This window comes from Salvelinus fontinalis, chromosome 40 (genome assembly GCF_029448725.1).
Source record: "Salvelinus fontinalis isolate EN_2023a chromosome 40, ASM2944872v1, whole genome shotgun sequence".
NCBI lineage: Eukaryota > Metazoa > Chordata > Actinopteri > Salmoniformes > Salmonidae > Salvelinus > Salvelinus fontinalis.
Genome location: NC_074704.1, coordinates 5,266,357 through 5,289,004, shown reverse-complemented (window position 1 = coordinate 5,289,004; position 22,648 = coordinate 5,266,357). Strand labels below are relative to the sequence as shown.

Genomic DNA, 22,648 nt, shown 5'->3' with positions numbered 1-22,648 from the left:
CCTGTTGTCTTGATAGATGTGGATAGTCAACACCTTTAGTTGCTCCACCTTTTTGGTTTGCTTCCTGTCTGTAAGTTTGTTGTGAGTTTTTCTTTTGTTTGCCTCTTGGGCAGGTTTAGTGGGTCTCATGGTGGTTGTCTTTTAGGTCCCAGTTGTTGTTACTAGTCAATTTTCAGTCGACACCCCCATAGTGTCTTTCAGAGCCCCTCCTAAAAAAACAAGTTATATTTTGGGTTGGATATTGCATCCAATTAATATTTTAAACAATGGCATTTCTTTACAATGCTCATTAGTCTTTCAGTTTTTCTTCTGTTTTTTTCTCTTAAGTTTGTACTAAATATCTCTTTATTTTCGTTGTTTTTTCCTGTGAAGCCATTGTGTTGCATCCATGTCTGAAATGTGCTGTATAAATTAAGCTTGATTTGATTTGAACATATTACAAAACAAATTAACCCAATGACCGACCAATCAACAGACTCTTGGTCCATCTTGGTATGAAAATCAGTCTCAATCCCACTTTTCAAGCCTGCTGAAGGCGTGGTGGAGTGGTAAACACCACCCCCGGCTCTACCAGGGGCTTGAGGTGGTCTCCCACAGCTCTGCTTATATCATGTTCTGTGGCCTTGCCGTTCCATTTCTTGACTGCCCCTGCAACACAGAAAGAAACATATTTAGTCATATTATATAAAACACTCAAAGTAATGGATATGGAGCATCTATGGCTTCAGTTACACCTGGCACCTAAATGTGACTTCTGTCATCTGATCACTCTAAGCTGCATTAGGTTCAGATCTACCAGGATGGACCTTTGACATAGTCTGGACGCAGTCAGGCCACCGAATATGCATAAGCAATGTCAAAAGATGAGTGAGGAAAAGTACATTTTACACAAGTGACCTTCATAATAATTTAAATGTTATTTGTCACATATGTATGTTATTGCGGGTGTAGTTAAATGCTTGTGTTTCTAGCTCCCACAGTGCAGTAATATCTAACCAAATGCTTGTGTTCCTAGCTCCAACAGTGCAGTAATATCTAACCAAATGCTTGTGTTTCTAGCTCCAACAGTGCAGTAATACCTAACTAAATGCTTGTGTTCCTAGCTCCAACAGTGCAGTAATATATAACTAAATGCTTGTGTTTCTAACTCCAACAGTGCAGTAATATCTACCAATGTCACCACAAATACCTAATACACACAAATCTAAGTAATGGAATAAGAATACATCAAATCAAATGTATTAATATTTATATAGCCCTTCTTACATCAGCTGATATCTCAAAGTCCTGTATAGAAAACCAGACTAAAACCCAAACAGCAAGCAATGCAGGTGTAGAAGCACGGTGGCTTGGAAAAACTCCCTAGAAAGGCCAAAACAAGGAAGAAACCTAGAGAGGAACCAGGCTATGAGGGGTGGCCAGTCCTCTTCTGGCTGTGCCGGGTGGAGATTATAACAGAACATGACCAAGATGTTCATAAATGACCAGCATGGTCAAATAATAATAATCACAGTAGTTGTTGAGGGTGCAACAGGTCAGCACCTCAGGAGTAAATGCTCCTGCTGTCTCTAGAGAGTTGAAAACCGCTGGTCTGGGACAGGTAGCACGTCCGGTGAACAGGTCAGGTTTCCATAGCCGCAGGCAGAACAGTTGAAACTGGAGCAGCAGCACGGCCAGGGGTCTGCAAGGAGTCATCATGCCAGGTAGTCCTGAGGCATGGTCCTAGGGCTCAGGTTCTCCGAGAGAGAGAAAGAAAGAGAGAATTAGAGAGAGCATACTTAAATTGACACAGGACACCGGATAAGACAGGAGAAATAGTCCAGATATAACATACTGACCCTAGCCCCCCGACACAAACTACTGCAGCATAAATACTAGAGGCTGAGACAAGAGGGTTCAGGAGACACTGTGGCCCCATCCGATGATACCCCCAGACAGGGCCAAACAGGCAGGATATAACCCCACCCACTTTGCCAAAGCACAGCCCCCACACCACTAGAGGGATATCTTCAACCACCAACTTACCATCCTGAGACAAGGCCGAGTATAGCCCACAAAGATCTCCGCCATGGCACAACCCAAGGGGGGGGGGGGGGGGGGGGGGCGCTGACCCAGACAGGAAGACCACGTCAGTGACTCAACCCACTCAAGTGACTCACCCCTACTAGGGACGGCATGGAAGAGCACCAGTAAGCCAGTGACTCATATATAAATATATGGACAAGCAATGTCAGAGCGGCATAGACAGATACAGTAGAATAGGATAGAATACAGTATATACATATAAGATGAGTAATGCCAGATATGTTAACATGCAGGAGATGCACGAAGGAAAGACAGTGATGGTGCTCAGTGACGTTGTTGCAAATGGAGGGTAAAATGGTAAAACGTTTGAGTTCATTCTGTCCATTATTACATCATTACATCAAGTGTTCCAATGGTAAAACGTTTGAGTTCATTGTGACACGGTCACTTTGCCTACTGTTTATTGCCACGTTGGGATGCAACCTTTGTTTGTTGTCATTTTTTAAACATTTTTTATCATTTTACCCCCGTTTTGTCCCCCCAATTTCGATCTTGTCTCATCGCTGCAACTCCCCAACGGGCTCAGGAGGCGAAGGTCGAGTCATGCATCCTCTGATACATGACCCGTCAAACCGCGCTTCTTAACACCCGCCCGCTTAACCCGGAAGCCAGCTGCACCAATGTGTAGGAGGAAACACCGGGCGACGCTTGGCCAATTGTGTGCCGCCCTATGGAACTCCCGATTACAGCAGGTTGTGGTACAGCCCGGGATCGAACCCGGGTGACGCCTCTAGTGACGCCTCTAGCACTGCCATGCAGTACCTTAGACCGCTGCACCACTCGGGTCTATAGTGACGCCTCTAGCACTGTGATACAGTACCTTAGATCGCTGCACCACTCGGGTCTATAGTGACACCTCTAACACTGTGATACAGTACCTTAGACTGCTGCACCACTCGGGTCTATAGTGACACCTCTAACACTGTGATACAGTACCTTAGACTGCTGCACCACTCAGGTCTATAGTGACACCTCTAACACTGATCTAGTACCTTAGACTGCTGCACCACTCGGGTCTATAGTGACGCCTCTAGCACTGTGATACAGTACCTTAGATCGCTGCACCACTCGGGCATAACCTTTTTTTAACCAATTCTGATGGTTGTTAAAAGTGGAATTTTGACATTATTACCGTTATTTCAACACACTGAACACTCCCAACGCTCCCAACTATCAATCTCTTTGGCACCGTAGACATCTAGTGACCACTTGATTCCATGTGACCAAACATTTCTGAGGCTGAGTCTCAAATAGTCGCCTGTTCCTTTTAATAGCCGGGCCATAGCACACATAGCAAATACATTTTGGGTCTAAATTAAAGGAGCTACAATTATAGTTTAATTACATGTTTTAAATAAAATGTCCATAATATCTGCATTAATAGTGGAATGATCGTGTTTCACAAAATTTCTAAATATAAAAATACATTCTTGATCTTCTATTGTGTTATTGACTGAATATTTGTTTATGTGTAACTCTGTGTTGTTGTTTTTGTCGAACTGCTTTGCTTTATCTTGACCAGGTCGCAGTTGTAAATGAGAACTTGTTCTCAACTGGCCGACCTGGTTAAATAAAGGAGAAATAAATAAAACATAATAACACAAAAATGTAGCAGCAGTATAGACCTAGTCTGTTCATTATATACATCTACATGATGTATTGTTACACCACGTCGGAGCAGTATAGACCTAGTCTGTTCATTATATACATCTACATGATGTATTGTTACACCATGTAGGAGCAGTATAGACCTAGTCTGTTCATTATATACATCTACATGATGTATTGTTACACCATGTAGGAGCAGTATAGACCTAGTCTGTTCATTATATACATCTACATGATGTATTGTTACACCATGTAGGAGCAGTATAGACCTAGTCTGTTCATTATATACATCTACATGATGTATTGTTACACCATGTAGGAGCAGTATAGACCTAGTCTGTTCATTATATACATCTACATGATGTATTGTTACACCATGTAGCAGCAGTATGGACCTAGTCTGTTCATTATATACATCTACATGATGTATTGTTACACCATGTAGGAGCAGTATAGACCTAGTCTGTTCATTATATACATCTACATGATGTATTGTTACACCATGTAGGAGCAGTATAGACCTAGTCTGTTCATTATATACATCTACATGATGTATTGTTACACCATGTAGGAGCAGTATAGACCTAGTCTGTTCATTATATACATCTACATGATGTATTGTTACACCATGTAGGAGCAGTATAGACCTAGTCTGTTCATTATATACATCTACATGATGTATTGTTACACCATGTAGGAGCAGTATAGACCTAGTCTGTTCATTATATACATCTACATGATGTATTGTTACACCATGTAGGAGCAGTATAGACCTAGTCTGTTCATTATATACATCTACATGATGTATTGTTACACCATGTAGGAGCAGTATAGACCTAGTCTGTTCATTATATACATCTACATGATGTATTGTTACACCATGTAGCAGCAGTATAGACCTAGTCTGTTCATTATATACATCTACATGATGTATTGTTACACCATGTAGGAGCAGTATAGACCTAGTCTGTTCATTATATACATCTACATGATGTATTGTTACACCATGTAGGAGCAGTATGGACCTAGTCTGTTCATTATATACATCTACATGATGTATTGTTACACCATGTAGGAGCAGTATAGACCTAGTCTGTTCATTATATACATCTACATGATGTATTGTTACACCATGTAGGAGCAGTATAGACCTACAGTAGCTAGCTACTTATTTAGATTTAGTTTGACTTAATGAAACTGCCTTAAATGTGCTGTAGTAAACATTTTTTATTCGCACTAATCAATCAACACATTCCTGTCTTTGTATCTCTCAATATAATAGTATTATTTAATTCAATCCATTTAAAATAATCTTTGTCTGAAATAAAATATGATCCTCAACTGCGTTTCCCCTCCAGTCAGCAGACGGCGATGTGCGTCTTTCAGGCGACGCTGCCAGCGTGACGTATAATCTAGTGGACGGTTCTTCATAAACAGCTCGTCAACCACCTCGGTAGCTTGCTAGCCAACATAGCCGAAAGATTCGAGCTATTTATACGCTTTCGGTGTATATTAGCTACTGTGTTTTCGACACACTTAGGTCGTATCTAGTTGTTAACCTATATAATTTAATATTACGTTATTTTGTATTAGTCAGCTATAGTAGCTGGCTGGTTAAGTTAGCACTAGACTAGTCGCTAATGATAGCTAGCTAGCTAACATCCCCGAACATGAGCTCCCTAAACTACTCATCTCCTGCTAAAGAAGAGGCAGTCTGCTGGACGGAGAAAGAAGCTTTGGGGCTGAACATTGTCGTGAAAGAGGAGAAGGAAGAAGAGGATTTCACAGTAAAACAAGAAGTAGAGGGTGAGGCTGTTACAGTGAAAGAAGAAGAGAAAGACGTTACAGTGAAAGAGGAGGAGGATGTTACAGTAAAAGAAGAGGATGAGGAAGAGAAAGAGGTGGATGTAGTTTATGGAGTGAAGGAGGAAGGGGAGATTACTGTCACATTGAAAGATGAAGAGGAGATAGGAGATCTGATTAACACCAGTAAGTACCGCCTTAAAATCGTTTTTTACTTTCGATATTCGGAGTTGGCTCATCAACCTCTTCAACGGAGGGCCCAGGATAATGACTGATATGTCTAGAATCAGACGACATAGAGAACAAGCTACCCCTTGTTTTCTCCGTTCCGTTTCCAAAAAGTGACTTAACATATATATTTGAGAAGGGTCTATCTGCTGACCGCAGACTGGGGGGCACGGCATGTAGTGATGATTTACTGCACACCGTGCCCCCCAATAGTGCCATGTGAGAGTTGGGTTGGCTACACCAAAGATTATGGATATACTGACAAGATGTCTCTCCGCCCTAACAAGGGGAGTCGTTGTCCACAAAGCGGCACTGTGGGTTGTCTAGCTCCCGCCTACCCTTTCTTTGGATTGGTGGATACATCTTATTATTGTAATCTATTGTTTATATTATATGAGGGTGTTTGACGTCAACCGCCTGTATTCAATGGAGAGAGATGCTAAGCTACTAGCATGAATATGCACCGCCTGTATTCAATGGAGAGAGATGCTAAGCTACTAGCATGAATATGCACCGCCTGTATTCAATGGAGAGAGATGCTAAGCTACTAGCATGAATATGCACCGCCTGTATTCAATGGAGAGAGATGCTAAGCTACTAGCATGAATATGCACCGCCTGTATTCAATGGAGAGAGATGCTAAGCTACTAGCATGAATATGCACCGCCTGTATTCAATGGAGAGAGATGCTAAGCTACAAGCATGAATATGCACCGCCTGTATTCAATGGAGAGAGATGCTAAGCTACTAGCATGAATATGCATAGTGATCTGGAGACAACTCCTATAGGGTTTTTATCAAAGTTGTCAGTATGTCACGTGTCCACATAACAACTTAATCATTACGAAACTTCTTTCCACATTGGATTGATAATTGTTTTACTTGGATACAACCTACTGGCATGACCTAGAGAGTTACAACCTACTGTAGCCTACTGGCATGACCTAGAGAGATACAATCTACTGTAGCCTACTGGCATGACCTAGAGAGTTACAACCTACTGTAACCTACTGGCATGACCTAGAGAGATACAACCTACTGTAACCTACTGGCATGACCTAGAGAGTTACAACCTACTGTAGCCTACTGGCTAGACCTGGAGTTACAACCTACTGTAACCTACGGGCATGACCTAGAGAGATACAACCTACTGTAACATACTGGCATGACCTAGAGAGTTACAACCTACTGTAGTGTACTGTAACCTACTGGCATGACCTAGAGAGTTACAACCTACTGTAGCCTACTGGCTTGACCTGGAGTTACAACCTACTGTAACCTACGGGCATGACCTAGAGAGATACAACCTACTGTAACATACTGACATGACCTAGAGAGTTACAACCTACTGTAGTGTACTGTAACCTACTGGCATGACCTAGAGAGTTACAACCTACTGTAGCCTACTGGCTTGACCTGGAGTTACAACCTACTGTAACCTACGGGCATGACCTAGAGAGATACAACCTACTGTAACCTACTGGCATGACCTAGAGAGATACAACCTACTGTAGCCTACTGGCATGACCTAGAGAGTTACAACCTACTGTAACCTACTGGCATGACCTAGAGAGTTACAACCTACTGTAACCTACTGGCATGACCTAGAGAGTTACAACCTACTGTAACCTACTGGCATGACCTAGAGAGTTACAACCTACTGTAACCTACTGGCATGACCTAGAGCGATACAACCTACTGTAGCCTACTGGCATGACCTAGAGAGATACAACCTACTGTAACATACTGGCATGACCTAGAGAGTTACAACCTACTGTAACCTACTGGCATGACCTAGAGAGATACAACCTACTGTAGCCTACTGGCATGACCTAGAGAGATACAACCTACTGTAGCCTACTGGCATGACCTAGAGAGTTACAACCTACTGTAGTGTACTGTAACCTACTGGCATGACCTAGAGAGTTACAACCTACTGTAGCCTACTGGCTTGACCTGGAGTTACAACCTACTGTAACCTACGGGCATGACCTAGAGAGATACAACCTACTGTAACCTACTGGCATGACCTAGAGAGATACAACCTACTGTAGTGTACTGTAACCTACTGGCATGACCTAGAGAGTTACAACCTACTGTAACCTACTGGCATGACCTAGAGAGTTACAACCTACTGTAGCCTACTGGCATGACCTAGAGAGTTACAACCTACTGTAACCTACTGGCATGACCTAGAGAGATACAACCTACTGTAACCTACTGGCATGACCTAGAGAGATACAACCTACTGTAGCCTACTGGCATGACCTAGAGAGATACAACCTACTGTAGCATACTGGCTTGACCTGGAGTTACAACCTACTGTAACCTACGGGCATGACCTAGAGAGATACAACCTACTGTAACCTACTGGCATGACCTAGAGAGATACAACCTACTGTAACCCACTGGCTTGACCTAGAGAGCTAAAGTTGTTCAATTCCTGGATTTTAAATGAATATTTTCCAGTAATAATGATCATTTATGTCTTCCTATCCACATGTGGGATCCCTCTCCTTTGTCTTCCTCTCTACACCAATAACAGACAACTACAATGAGTCTCCCAATCACGGCCTTTTTATTTTATTTTATTTCACCTTTATTTAACCAGGTAGGCTAGTTGAGAACAAGTTCTCATTTGCAACTGCGACCTGGCCAAGATAAAGCAAAGCAGTGTGACACAGACAACAACACAGAGTTACACATGGAGTAAACAATAAACAAGTTAATAACATGGTAGAAAAATGAGAATCTATATACAATGTGTGCAAAAGGCATGAGGTAGGCAATAAATCGAGTAATTACAATTTAGCAGATTAACACTGGAGTGATAAATCATCAGATGATCATGTGCAAGAAGAGATACTGGTGTGCAAAAGAGCAGAAAAGTAAATAAATAAAAGCAGTATGGGGGGTGAGGTAGGTCAATTGGGTGGGTAGTTTACAGATGGACTATGTACAGCTGCAGCGATCGGTTAGCTGCTCGGATAGCAGATTTTTAAAGTTGTTGAGGGAGATAAAAGTCTCCAACTTCAGAGATTTTTGCAATTCGTTCCAGTCGCAGGCAGCAGAGAACTGGAAGGAAAGGCGTCCAAATGAGGTTTTGGCTTTAGGGATGATCAGTGAGATACACCTGCTGGAGCGCGTGCTACGGGTGGGTGTAGCCATCGTGACCAGTGAACTGAGATAAGGCGGCACTTTACCAAGCATAGCCTTGTAGATGACCTGGAGCCAGTGGGTCTGACGACGAACATGTAGCGAGGGCCAGCCGACTAGGGCATACAGGTCGCAGTGGTGGGTCGTATAAGGTGCTTTAGTAACAAAACGGATGGCACTGTGATAAACTGCATCCAGTTTGCTGAGTAGAGTATTGGAAGCTATTTTGTAGATGACATCGCCGAAGTCGAGGATCGGTAGGATAGTCAGTTTTACTAGGGTATGTTTGGCGGCGTGAGTGAAGGAGGCTTTGTTGCGGAATAGAAAGCCGACTCTAGATTTGATTTTGGATTGGAGATGTTTGATATGAGTCTGGAAGGAGAGTTTGCAGTCTAGCCAGACACCTAGGTACTTATAGATGTCCACATATTCTAGGTCGGAACCGTCCAGGGGGGTGATGCTAGTCGGGCGTGCGGGTGCAGGCAGCGAACGGTTGAAAAGCATGCATTTGGTTTTACTAGCGTTTAAGAGCAGTTGGAGGCCACGGAAGGAGTGTTGTATGGCATTGAAGCTCGTTTGGAGGTTAGATAGCACAGTTTCCAAAGAAGGGCCAGATGTATACAGAATGGTGTCGTCTGCGTAGAGGTGGATCAGGGAATCGCCCGCAGCAAGAGCAACATCATTGATGTATACAGAGAAAAGAGTCGGCCCGAGAATTGAACCCTGTGGTACCCCCATAGAGACTGCCAGAGGACCGGACAACATGCCCTCCGATTTGACACACTGAACTCTGTCTGCAAAGTAGTTGGTGAACCAGGCAAGGCAGTCATAATGTGATATAGCCTGATACAGCCTCACATACGGCCTGATGTGATACAGCCTGGATTGGAACCAGGGACTGTAGTGACGCCTCTTGCACTGAGATGCAGTGACTTAGACCGCTGCGTCCGGGTGTGTGTTTAACTCTTTAACTGTACTAGAATGTTAAAAGGCCGCTAAAATTTTAAATATCGGTTATCGGTATCGTTTTTTGGGGGCAAGGAAAATATTGGCCAAAAATGTGATATCAGTGCATCCCATTATTCTAAAATTGATTATTATTTTTTTAAATCCTCATCAATCTACACACAATACCCCATAATGACATCACAATACCCCATAATGCCATCACAATACCCCATAATGCCAAATCAAAAACAGGTTTAGATTTTTTGCAAATGTATTAAAAATATTCCCCAGGATAACTAGTCTCAGAGTAATGTTAGATCCCAGGATAACTAGTCTCGGAGTAATGTATGATCCCAGGATAACTAGTCTGAGAGTAATGTTAGATCCCAGGATAACTAGTCTGAGTAATGTAAGATCCCAGGATAACTAGTCTCAGAGTAATGTTAGATTCCAGGATAACTAGTCTCAGAGTAATGTTAGATCCCAGGATAACTAGTCTCAGAGTAATGTAAGTCTCAGATAGTTTTAACCCATTACAGTCTAAGCCCTGTCTGAGGGGGAGGTTCTTCTAAGCTATATGGAATTGTTTTAAGGTTTAAACAACATGAAGGGCTTCCCCTGTATTGTACTGTTTTATAAGGTTATACCAAGGATCATTTTTCTATTTGATTTTGAACTGTAAGACCGATGGAAGTATCAACAAAAAATATTTATCCATACTGCTATAACCCATACTAACACATTGGATAACATTCACAACATGGAACAACAGTAACCATAGTAACACATTGGATAACATTCACAACATGGAACAGTAACCATAGTAACACATTGGATAACATTCACAACAGTGAACAACAGTAACCATAGTAACACATTGGATAACATTCACAACATGGAACAACAGTAACCATAGTAACACATTGGATAACATTCACAACATGGAACAACAGTAACCATAGTAACATTGTTTCCCCCAGAACATCTAAAGGAAGTTTGTTCTGAAGTGTCTGTCTGATATCTAAGAGATGTAAAAAATTATATCTATATATTTTTTTACATGTCTTTAAGTCTTTAACCCCCTTTTTGTCACTTGTCTTTCCACATTTTGTTACATTACAGCCTTATTCTACAATGGATTAAATAAATAAAAATCCTCATCAGTCTACACACAATACCCCGTAATAAAAAAAGAGAAAATAGGTTTGGAGAAAAAATGTCACATTTATTAAAAATAAAAAACAGAAATACCTTATTTACATAAGTATTCAGACCCTTTGCTATGAGACTTGAAATTGACCTCGGGTGCATACTGTTTCCATTGATCATTGTTGAGATGTTTCTACAACTTGATTGGAGTCCACCTGTGGTAAATTCAATTGATTGACATGATTTGGAAAGGCACGCACCTGTCTGGCTTCCACAGCGTTCTGAAGCGATACGCCATCCCATCTGGTTTGGCTTAGTGGGACTATCATTTGTTTTTCAACAGGACAATGACCCAACACACCTCCAGGCTGTGTAAGGGCTATTTGACCAAAAAGGAGAGTGATGGAGTGCTGCACCAGATGACCTGGCCTTCACAATCACCTGACCTCAACCCAATTGAGATGGTTTGGGATGAGTTGGACCACAGAGTGAAGGAAAAGCAGGCAACAAGTGCTCAGCATATGTGGGAACTCCTTCAAGACTGTTGGAAAAGCATTCCAGGTGAAGCTGGTTGAGAGAATGGCAAGAGTGTGCAAAGCTGTCATCAAGGCAAAGGGTGGCTACTTTGAAAAATCTAAAATATATTTTGAATTGTTTACCACTTTTTTTGGTTACAACATGATTCCATATGTGTTATTTCATAGTTTTGATTTCTTCACTATTATTCTACAATGTAGATAAAATGGTAAAACAAATAATTATAACCAAAAAGAAAGGAGGACCAAGGCACTCTTCATATAATTAATTAAAATGCCTTTATTAGTATGGCATGTTCAATAGAAACAAAGTTGTTTAAAAACCGACGCGTTTCGGCTGCATGGCCTTCGTCAGGGAGTACAGAAAAAGGAGAATACAATGTCCTCTTTTGAAAGGCTTTGCCAATTAGCCCTAATTAGAAGAGGGAGTGGTTACCAAATTGGACACACCTAGTAAGCAATAATATACACATGAAAAGGTGAAATACTGTAGCTATGTTATCATGAGCATTCAACTCCAAGCTAGAAGCATCAGAACACCCAGAGAGGCAGTTCCAACCCTAACCATGACTGGGAGAAGTGTCCAGAACAAGAAAGCAATATATTCCACAGTACATTAGACCACAGCAAAACATGAACAACAGTCCAAACATAGCTGAGGGCAATAGAGCAAAATGTCCACTAGATGACAGCAAATGGACCCATCACAACCCTACAGGAAGGGGGAGAAATCCATATCTTCATTTAAACCAGGGTACTTAGTGGCCTGTAGCTTGTAAATCCATATCTTCATTTAAACCAGGGTACTTAGTGGCCTGTAGTTTGTAAATCCATATCTTCATTTAAACCAGGGTACTTAGTGGCCTGTAGCTTGTAAATCCATATCTTCATTTAAACCAGGGTACTTAGTGGCCTGTAGTTTGTAAATCCCCAAACTTTCCCTTTGGTTTAACTGTTTAAGACGGTCCCCTTTTCTAATAGAGGCCGGAACATGATCAATACCCATAGCTTGTAGGGAGGCAGGGTTGCCATGGTGTAAGGACTTGTAGTGCCTTGCCATGGGGTACTCTTCATTGCCTACCAGTATGGCGTACTTGTGTTCCGCCAAGCGATCTTGAAGGCGTCTCTTTGTCCGTCCAATGTAGAACACCTTGCACTGTGGACATTCTAATCTATAGATGACATGAGTGGTTTTGCAGTTAATAAAACGCTTGAGGTTATACTCCATTTTAGAAGCTGTGTCAACAAAATACTTTTTCTGTGCAATATTACTGCAATGGTTGCACTGGTTACATTTAAAAGAGCCCTTGGGTTTGTGGTCAAGCCAAGTTTTTTGAGAGTCACCCGGAAGATAACTGTGGACTAATTTGTCATTTAGGGTAGGACATCTCTTAAAGCTTATGACTGGTGGTTCAGGAAAGAATTGGCGTAGTAGCGTATCACTTTGGTTGATTCCCCAATTATTTTTAATGATTCTTTTAATGTTCTCTGCTTCAGTGCTGTATTTTGTAACAAAATACACTCTCTCTGATGTATCACGAGGCACTCCTCTTCGTAACAAGTTCTCTCTGTCAAGTAATCCAGCCCTTATACCTGCATCTTTCAGGACCTGAACGCTGTAGCCCCGATCCAAAAAGCGATTCTCCAATTCAGCAGATTTGACACTGGAGTCTGTTTCCTGATCGCAAATTCTGCGGACTCTTTGGAATTGGCCATATGGAATATTCTCTTTTAGCCTTTTGGGGTGAAAGCTGTCTGCCCTCAGAATGGCATTCCCATCTGTAGGCTTCCTAAAGATTGATGTGTGCAAACAACCTTTGTCAATTTTACTAATGTCGAGGTCCAAAAAATGAATGTTATCCTTGCTGTATTCCATAGTTAGTTTGATGTTAGGGTTAATGCTGTTAAGGTATTGGTGGAAGGAAATAAGTTCATCTTCTGAGCCGGACCAAAACAGGCAAACATCATCAATATAGCGTCCCCACCATATAATCTGGTCAAAGAAATGGTTATTAGAAGGATCCAAAATGAAGTCATTTTCCCATTTACCCAAGTACAAACCAGCGTAGGAAGGGCTGTAGCAAGCTTCCATGGCACATCCTTTGACCTGTTTAAAAATACGGTCCTGGAAGATAAAGATGTTATGATTAAGAGTCCATTCAGTCAGTGATACAATGAATTCTGTAGGAGGCATCTCAGTTTCAGGCCGGGGACTCAAGAAATGGTGCATCGCTGCCAAACCTTGTTGATGCTCAATGGTGATGTATAGAGACTCCACATCCATGGTGACTAAAAAGGAAGCTGTACCTATATTCTTCAATTCCTTAATTTTGTTCAACACATCTGTGGTATCTTGAAGATAGGCTGGAAGTGACATCAGAAAAGGCTTAATAAAGTAATCAATATACTAATCAATGCTCAGTAATCAATATAAGCAGACAAATGTGGTGCTACAGTAGTGTGGTGTAAAGACAAATATGTGACAGAAGCCTACCGTCAATTAGACAATGACGAATTCTACCAATCTCTTACCTTCAACCCTACAGAGGACCTAAAAACTGAATTGAAAGGGATCCTCACAGAAGCTAAGGAAAATGGTTACATTTCAGACAATGAGTTCAAATTTCTTTTCAATGGCAGTCCGCGTATGGCTTCTTTTTACCTTCTTCCAAAAATCTTGAAAAACCCCCAGGCAGACCAGTCATTAGTGGTAATGAAAGTCTGACAGAACCCATCTCTAAGTATATTGATTACTTTATTAAGCAAGACAACACCACTGCTCCCACTGTGAAAATAGTTTTTGCTGGTTAGGGAACCTAAAACTGCATGAAAGGACACACACTGGAGAAAAGCTTTTCCAATGCTCCCAGTGTGGAAAGAGTTTTGCCGTGTTAACTAACCTGAAAAGGCACAAGAGAATACACACAGGAGAAAAGTATTTTCTGCTCCCAGTGTAAAAATAGATTTTCACGAATGGTGTACCTTAAAGCTCATGAGAGGATGCAGAGGAGAAAAGCCTTTCCAATGCTCCCAGGGTTTTTTTTTGGAAAGGGTTTTACCTGGTCAAGTAGCCTGAAGGAGCATTAGAGGATAAACACGGTAAAAGTCCTACCACTGCTCTCTGTGTTTTGTGTTTTTGTTTGTGCCACATGAAATCATGTTGTGTATGATTACACCTGTCTATGTAATGTCCAACAGTTTTATTAAGGTATATACATATAGATATATATATACATATATATAGTCTGTTCAACCTCTCTTTCGTATCGTCCGAGATTCCTAAAGATTATAAAGCTGCTGTGGTCATCCCCCTCTTCAAAGGGTGTGACACTCAAGACCCAAACTATTACAGACCTCTATCCATCCTGCCCTGCCTTTCTAAAGTCTTCGAAAGCCAAGTTAACAAACAGATCACTGACCATTTCGAATCCCACCGTACCTTTTCCGCTGTGCAATCCGGTTTCCGAGCTGGTCACGGATGCACCTCAGCCACACTCAAGGTACTAAATGATATCATAACCACCATCGATAAAAGACAGTACTGTGCAGCTGTCTTCATCAACCTGGCCAAGGCTTTCGACTCTGTCAATCACCGTATTCTTATCAGCAGACTCAACAGCCGATAAGAACAACCTATCAATCAACAACCGATCGCTGCCCACACCCGCCCGACTAGCATCACTACTCTGCACGGTTCTTTCTTAGAATATGTGGACAACTATAAATTTCTCGGTGTCTGGCTAGACTGTAAACTCTCCTTCCAGACTAATATTAAGCATTTCCAATCCAAAATTAAATCTAGAATTGGCTTCCTATTTCGCAACAAAGCCTCCTTCACTCACACTGCCAAACACACCCTCGTAAAACTGACTATCCTACCGATCCTTGACTTCGGCGATTTCATTTTCAAAATAGCCTCCAACACTCTACACAGCAAACTGGATGCAGTCTATCACAGTGCCACCCGTTTTGTCACCAAAGCCCCATATACCACTGCTCTCGTCGGCTGGCCCTCGCTACATATTCGTCGCCAAACCCACTGGCTCCAGGTCATCTATAAGTCTTTGCTAGGCTGCCTTAACTCAGATCACTGGTCACCATAGCAACACCCACCCATTGCACGCACTCCAGGAAGTATATCTCACTGATCATCCACAAAACCAACACCTACTTTGGCCACCTTTCCTTCCAGTTCTCTGCTGCCAATGACTGGAACGAAGTGCAAAAATTGCTGAAGTTGGAGACTTATATCTCCCTCACTAACTTTAAGCATCAGCTATCTGAGCAGCTTACCGATCGCTGCAGCTGTACACAGCCCATCTGTAAATAGCTCATACAACTGCCTACCTCATCCCCATGTTTTATTAACTTTTTTTGCTCTTTTGCACACCAGTAATTCTACTTGCACATCATCATCTGCACATCTATCACTCCAGTGTTAATTTACTAAATTGTAATTACTTTGCTACTAAGGCCTATTTATTGCCTTACCTCCTTACTCCATTTGCAAACACTGTATATAGATTTTTCTATTGTGTTATTGACTGTACGTTTGTTTATCCCACGTTTAACTCTGTTGTTTTTGTCTCACTGCTTTGCTTTATCTTGGTAGGTCACAGTTGTAAATGAGAAATTGTTCTCGACTGGCCGACCTGGTTAAATAAAGGTGAAATACAAAAGAAATCTCAACTTTATTAGCAACACCCAAATGTATACTGTCATTAACGCGGTTCTTCAATAATTACACATTCTTAATACTGTAGCACACATTTATATTAAGCAGAACATTCAAACGAGCCTTACAATTATAATCCAAAGTAGTGTGAAATGTACTCATAAGCAACCTGGAAATAGAGGTTACTCCCCTGAGTTTTTCCCCATTCACATTCAGAATACATTGTGAAAAACTAAAAGCTTTGCTCACCATTTTTGCTCCAGGCAGATATACTACATCCATAACTTGTGGTTTCCTCATTACCAGATATACTACATCCATTACTATCGGTTTCCTCATTAGCAGAGAGATGTTTATGCAATCAAATTGTGTGCGCATCGCCCTCGTGCCGCAATTTTATTAAACACAGAAAGGGCCCTATATTGGACACCAAAAGTCGTCTGGCACACTGCTTAGAGTTTCAACAACATGAATAACTTATTTCTACTCTACAATCATCGATGTTACTACTAAAATATGACTAATCTTGCTCATTTTGAGACAATTGTCAAATAATTGTAACATTCATTACAGACGTCAATTGTTGTACAACATCATGGCTACGCTGTTGGCATCACCTTTTACAGTGGATTTCCACTGTTGTTGACCTTTAATCATCTGACTTTGTTGTTCGCACAGGAGAGATACGGGACTATCGTGGATCCTCTGGGGAGCCTCAACAACCTCATGATGCTGACGAGGCAGAGAAGAGTCTCTCCAGATCAGAACACATCAATAAACACCTGCAGAGATCCACAGGGAAGAGAACTCACTGCTGCTCTGACTGTGGGAAGAGTTTTTGTCAATCTAGTGATCTGACAGTGCACCAGAGAACACACACAGGAGAGAAACCTTATAGTTGTAGTCAATGTGGGAAGAGTTTTACTACATCTAGCAATCTGACTATACACCAGAGAACACACACAGGAGAGAAATCTTATAGCTGTGATGAATGTGGGAAGAGTTTTACTACTTCTGGCTATCTGACAGTGCACCAGAGAACACACACAGGAGAGAAACCATATAGCTGTGATCAATGTGGGAAGAGTTTTAGTCAATCTAGCAATCTGACTAAACACCAGAGAACACACACAGGAGAGACACCATATAGCTGTGATCAATGTGGGAAGAGTTTTAGTCAATCTGGAGAACTGACAGTGCACCAGAGAATACACACAGGAGAGAAACCGTTTAGCTGTGATCAATGTGGGAAGAGTTTTTCTTCTTCTGGCTATCTAACTATACACCAGAGAACACACACAGGAGAGAAACCTTATAGCTGTGGTCAATGTGGGAAGAGATTCGCCTCATCAGTAAAACTTAAAATACATCAAAGACATCACACAAGAGAGAAACCATATGGCTGTGCACAATGTGGAAAGAGTTTTTTTACATCTAGCCATCTGACTGCACATCAGAGAACACACACAGGAGAGAAACCATATAGCTGTGATCAATGTGGGAAGAGTTTTGTTCGATCTGACCAGCTCACAGTGCACCAGAGAATACACACAGGAGAGAAACCGTTTAGCTGTGATCAATGTGGGAAGAGTTTTACTACATCTGGCTCTCTGACTTTACACCAGAGAATACACACAGGAGAGAAATCTTATAGCTGTGGTCAATGTGGGAAGAGTTTTGTTCGATCTGGAGATCTGACAGTGCACCAGAGAATACACACAGGAGAGAAACAGTTTAGCTGTGATCAATGTGGGAAGAGTTTTGTTCGATCTGGCCATCTGACAGTGCACCAGAGAACACACACAGGAGAGAAGCCTCTTAGCTGTGACCAGAGATAATCTGATAAAAGATCTCTGATCAAATATCAGAAAATGTATATATGAAGGAGTTGTGTCATGATATCAATGAATTAATGTCACAATGTAGAATGTTTTAACATTGTAGTAGGAGTGTTTTAATGTCTCAATGTAGAATGTTTTAATATATAGTATATAAATATACTCTGCAGTCAGTCAGTCAGAATGTCACAATGTAGAACCCTAAACATTTGCCCCCTTATCAATTGATTTCAACATGATATGGATATTAGGCTCATTGGGGGAAATCCAGGCTCTGAATTGAAAGAGTACTATTTATGTGATTCAACACAGTGACTAACAAAAAAAGAGTTGTCCTCTAACCAGTGATGTACACATTATTCCCAGAATCAACTGATTTCAACATAATATCGATGAGTGATGACAAATAAGTGTTGTGTTCCTTTGTTTAGCGACCCCTAAATTTAAATGCATCACTCCAATATGTAGCTGACTGTCTTCTGCAGGTTGTCCTCTAACCAGTGAGCTAAAATATATCTCCCTTTTCCATGTTTTTTAGTTGTGTTAGTTTCAACAGCACATACAACCTGATTTCCCCCATAATCGATATCAGTGATTTATTGCTACTTGTCAAAACAACAGTGTTTCTAGTGCTTGTGCAGTTTATAAGGAGCTTGTTTTAAAAAAAGACAATTATTGTGGCAGATGTTTGTGTATATACCACATGTTAGGTTTTCAATTTATCCCAAACTGTTTCTGCATATTGGTTATTGATTTGGACACGTTAATACTATGTTTTGACATTGGGCTATCCCACTTAGCAAAATGTAATTGAAAAGCCGTTGAAAATAATACTATGCAATCAAATATTTCATATAACATTTAGTAATGAAAATTATTCATGCAACCAACTGACAATTTTTTTGTACAATTATATTGACATTGTTGCCCTGTTTTTAGAAAATCAGGGTTAATTCTCACATGTGCCAAACCAAATGTACTAGAGCATGACATTGGGGACTGGGCCCCGATCCAACAACATGCCTATCGAGTGAACTCTGAAAAGAGAGAGAAGCTCCGCAGTGAGGTGGAAAGTTACTACGGATATTGCAGGAGTTTCCTCTTGAAATCAGACATGTCTGTGGTGAGAACAACCTGGTTGCTGATTGTCTCAAGGGGGGCAGTCAAAATGTTTTGTGTTTTGCGTTTAGCCAGGGCATTGCCATGGATCACAGTTTATTTTTACTGCACGTTTTTCCGTATTGGAGATGAGTTTTGTTTGGGCTCGTTCCAAGGGGACGAGAGTTCTAGAAGCTGGTGAGTTCTAGAAGCTATAGAAAGAAAAATCTTTGTGGGAATAATAAAAAATAAATATTGTTTGTAATTGTTGTTGCCAGTAGACAGACACCATGTTTATATTGGTGAAGGTGAAGCATTGTAGTTGATTATAATGTGAAATGGAAGTTGTTTTCTGTTGTTAGTGAGCATTCTCTTAAGGTGTTAGTTAGTCTTTCGTTTTTCCATTTATGTTTTGAGGTTGGACTTTAGCACGTATAGCTAGTTAGCACGTAGGACGCACTGATTGGTGTCACCTCGTTAGTCAGTATGTGTTACACCTGTGCTGGCTTGTCCATCTCGTTAGTGGGAAGGTGTTTCACCTGATCCGGTCCAGTTTCTATTTAAGAGTGTCTGGCCCAGTGCTCCAGTTGTCTTGATAGATGTGGAGAGTCAACACCTTTAGTTGCTCCACCTTTTTGGTTTGCTTCCTGTCTTTAAGTTTGCTGTGGGTTTTTATTTTGTTTGCTTCTTCTTGGGCAGATTTAGTGGGTCTCATGGTGGGTGTCTTTTAGGTCCCAGTTGTTACGAGTCAACTTTCAGTCGACACCCCCATAGTGTCTTTGAGAACCCCTCCTAAAAAACAAGCTTATATTTTGGGTTGGATATTTCATCCAATTAGTGTTTTAATCAATGGCATTTCCTTAGAATGCTCATTGGTCTTTCAGTTAATTTTCTGTTTTTTTTATCCTCTTATTTTTGTGTACTAAATATTTCAGTTTATTTTCATTGTTTTCTCCTGTGAAGCCATTGTGTTGTAACCATGTGTGAAATGTGCTGTATAAATAAAGCTTGATTTGATGTCAACAATTGAACCCAGTGACTGACCAATCAACAGACTGTTGGTCCATCTTAGTATGAAGATCAGTATCAATCCCACTTTTCAAGCCTGCTGAAGGCGTGGTGGAGTGGTAAACACCACCCCCGGCTCTACCAGGGGCTTGAGGTGGTTTCCCACAGCTCTGCTTATGTCATGTTCTTTGGCCTTGTCGTTCCATTTCTTGACTGCCCCTGCAACACAGAAACACATTTAGTCATATTATATAAAACACTCAAAGTAGTGGATATGGAGCATCTATGGCCTCAGTTACACCTGGCACCTAAATGTGACTTCTGTCATCCGATCACTCCAAGCTGCATTAGGTTCAGATCTACCAGGATGAGCCTTTGACATAGTCTGGATGCAGTCAGGCCACTGAATATAAATACTCAATATAAAGAGATGGGGTGAATGAGTGGGGAAAAGTACATTTGATACAAATTACCTTCATAATATCAAAGAACAAATGTGTGTGCCTGAGGTGAAATTCCCTTTCATGCAGCCAAAAGGGGTGAGAAATTACACCAATACAATTTGCACTAATTTAAATAAACATAGATGATGGAACATATTCCCTTTTTCTGACGTGATGAACCGCTAAGGGGACATAAATATTTACCATCTAAACCATGTGTGACCTCTCACCTCTGGCTGTAGAAGTGTTCTTCCTAACCAGTCCCTCAACAGCTCTCTGACTGAGCTCCACCCTCACTGGGTCTTCAGAGGAGAGGAAGGCTGAGGAGGGATGGAAGGATGACTGGATCAGTCAGTCAATAAAGTGTAGAGCTGCTGTCTATGCTGTCTGACAAAATCACTATTTTAGTAGTTCATTAAAGTAAATAAGGCTTTATGACTGATGTATACCACAATACTATCAATCACTTAGATCACAGGTGTCAAACTCATTCCACGGGGGCCAAGCGTCTGCGGGTTTTTGCTCCTCCCTTGTACTTGATTGATGAATTAACATCCCTAATTAGTTAGGAACTCCCCACACCTGGTTGTCTAGGGCTTTATTGAAAGGAAAAAACAAAAACCTGCAGACACTAGGCCCTCCGTGGAATGAGTTTGACACCCCTGACTTAGATCATGTATTTTCAGGTAGCGATACATCTTTGGGACGTCCCTAGCCCGTTGAAGTTGACATTTAAAATGGTTAAGTTAGGGGTTAAGGTTAGGGTTTAGGGTAGGGATGTCTCAAGAATCCCTAGAGAGTACCCTAGAGTTAACTTGTTGTCTGAAAATAAAATGTACATTTTCCTCACCTGCGTCCAGTCAGCAGATGGACTAGATGCTGCTTAGGCCTCCCGTTGTGACTCCGTCAAGAATTCAGCAGAGCAAGTTTGTATGAAGGTCTGTTTCGTAAATGGCTACATAGTTCAATATTAATATCCTCTAATGTGCTCTGGTTACAAACTTTTCTGCCCTGTTTCCAGTTGTCCACATGGCTGGGAGAACCTATTCAAGTAAGTAAATAGATTTTGTAAATGTAAAGAAACAACGATGTATTATTAGCTAACTAGCTACAGTGCAGGCTAACTCTAATGTGCTGCTAAATGAGCTAGCTAGTTGGCTAGCTAGCTATCTAACCAACTTCAAATACTATATAGATAGATAGATAGCTAAGTGAATTAAATATCATCAGCTGTCTAACTTCATATTAGCTACCTATCTTGATGTATTTATTACTGTAAAAAACAAACTCCAAAACCATTTGTAGGTAGCTAGCTATCAGCCATGTAGGAGGGTGAAAGGATAGCAGCCCCAACTGTCAGTGAGAGAGGGGGCTATTCTGGATAGGGAAGGTACTTTTGTGTAATTCCTGTCCCTAGAAGTGAGGACGGAGATAATAGTAACATAATATTCAGTGTGGTGTAATTTGACTATAATGAAGTGTGTTTCTTGTGAGGTTTTCTGTCCTCAGATAAAGAGCTCTATGGAAGCCAGTCTACATATGAAGAGGTCCCAATGAAGAGCAGTGGTTCTCAGTCCTGGGGACTCAGAGGTACATTGTTGTTTTTGCCTCAGCACTGCAGGGCTGATTCTGTGTAGGGGTTCCCCTCTCTCCTAGTATATCTTTGCTGAAGAAAGTCTAACAGCAGCCTCCCCCGGTCCTAGTGCCGGCCCGGTAAAAAGTTTAAGATGCGATGGAACGGTTGACAAAAAAAAGAAATCACAGAAAAAATGTATTGACTGATATTGATTTATTTAGGGGGGGGGGGGGGCTAATTAATATTTTAGTTCTAGCGACGTCCCTGATTCCTACCCTTTAACTTTTTGTCTGAAAATTAAATTGACGTTTTACTCAACTGCGTTACCCACTCCAGTCAGCTAATGGCGGTCTGCGACTTTAAGGCATTTCTAGGGCACTGCAAGGTTGGGTGATCAGGGTCATCTGAGATTGCCTCTTGAAGAATTCAGATGTGTGAAGGTTACCTGTGTCTTGCGTAACTTCATGAGGATGGACACGCGGACCAGGAGGGGATCT

At 41.3% G+C, this 22,648-nt stretch overlaps 1 protein-coding gene across 2 annotated transcripts in view; it reads left to right on the top strand.

Annotated features, from left to right (window-relative positions):
• The window catches only part of LOC129839880 (zinc finger protein ZFP2-like), a 96,778-nt gene extending 76,624 nt beyond the window's left edge, over window positions 1–20,154 (top strand). Inside the window, exons 1-2 of one of the 2 annotated variants that reach the window (XM_055907581.1) lie at window positions 5,122–5,682; window positions 16,867–20,154. In XM_055907581.1, the coding sequence (XP_055763556.1) occupies window positions 5,364–5,682; window positions 16,867–18,026 (1,479 nt within the window). In that variant the 5' untranslated portion in view covers window positions 5,122–5,363 and the 3' untranslated portion in view covers window positions 18,027–20,154. Of the gene's footprint in view, window positions 1–5,121; window positions 5,683–16,866 lie in introns of those variants that run through there. The other variant, XM_055907580.1, reaches the window with a different exon arrangement.
• Window positions 20,155–22,648: the final 2,494 nt, after the last annotated feature.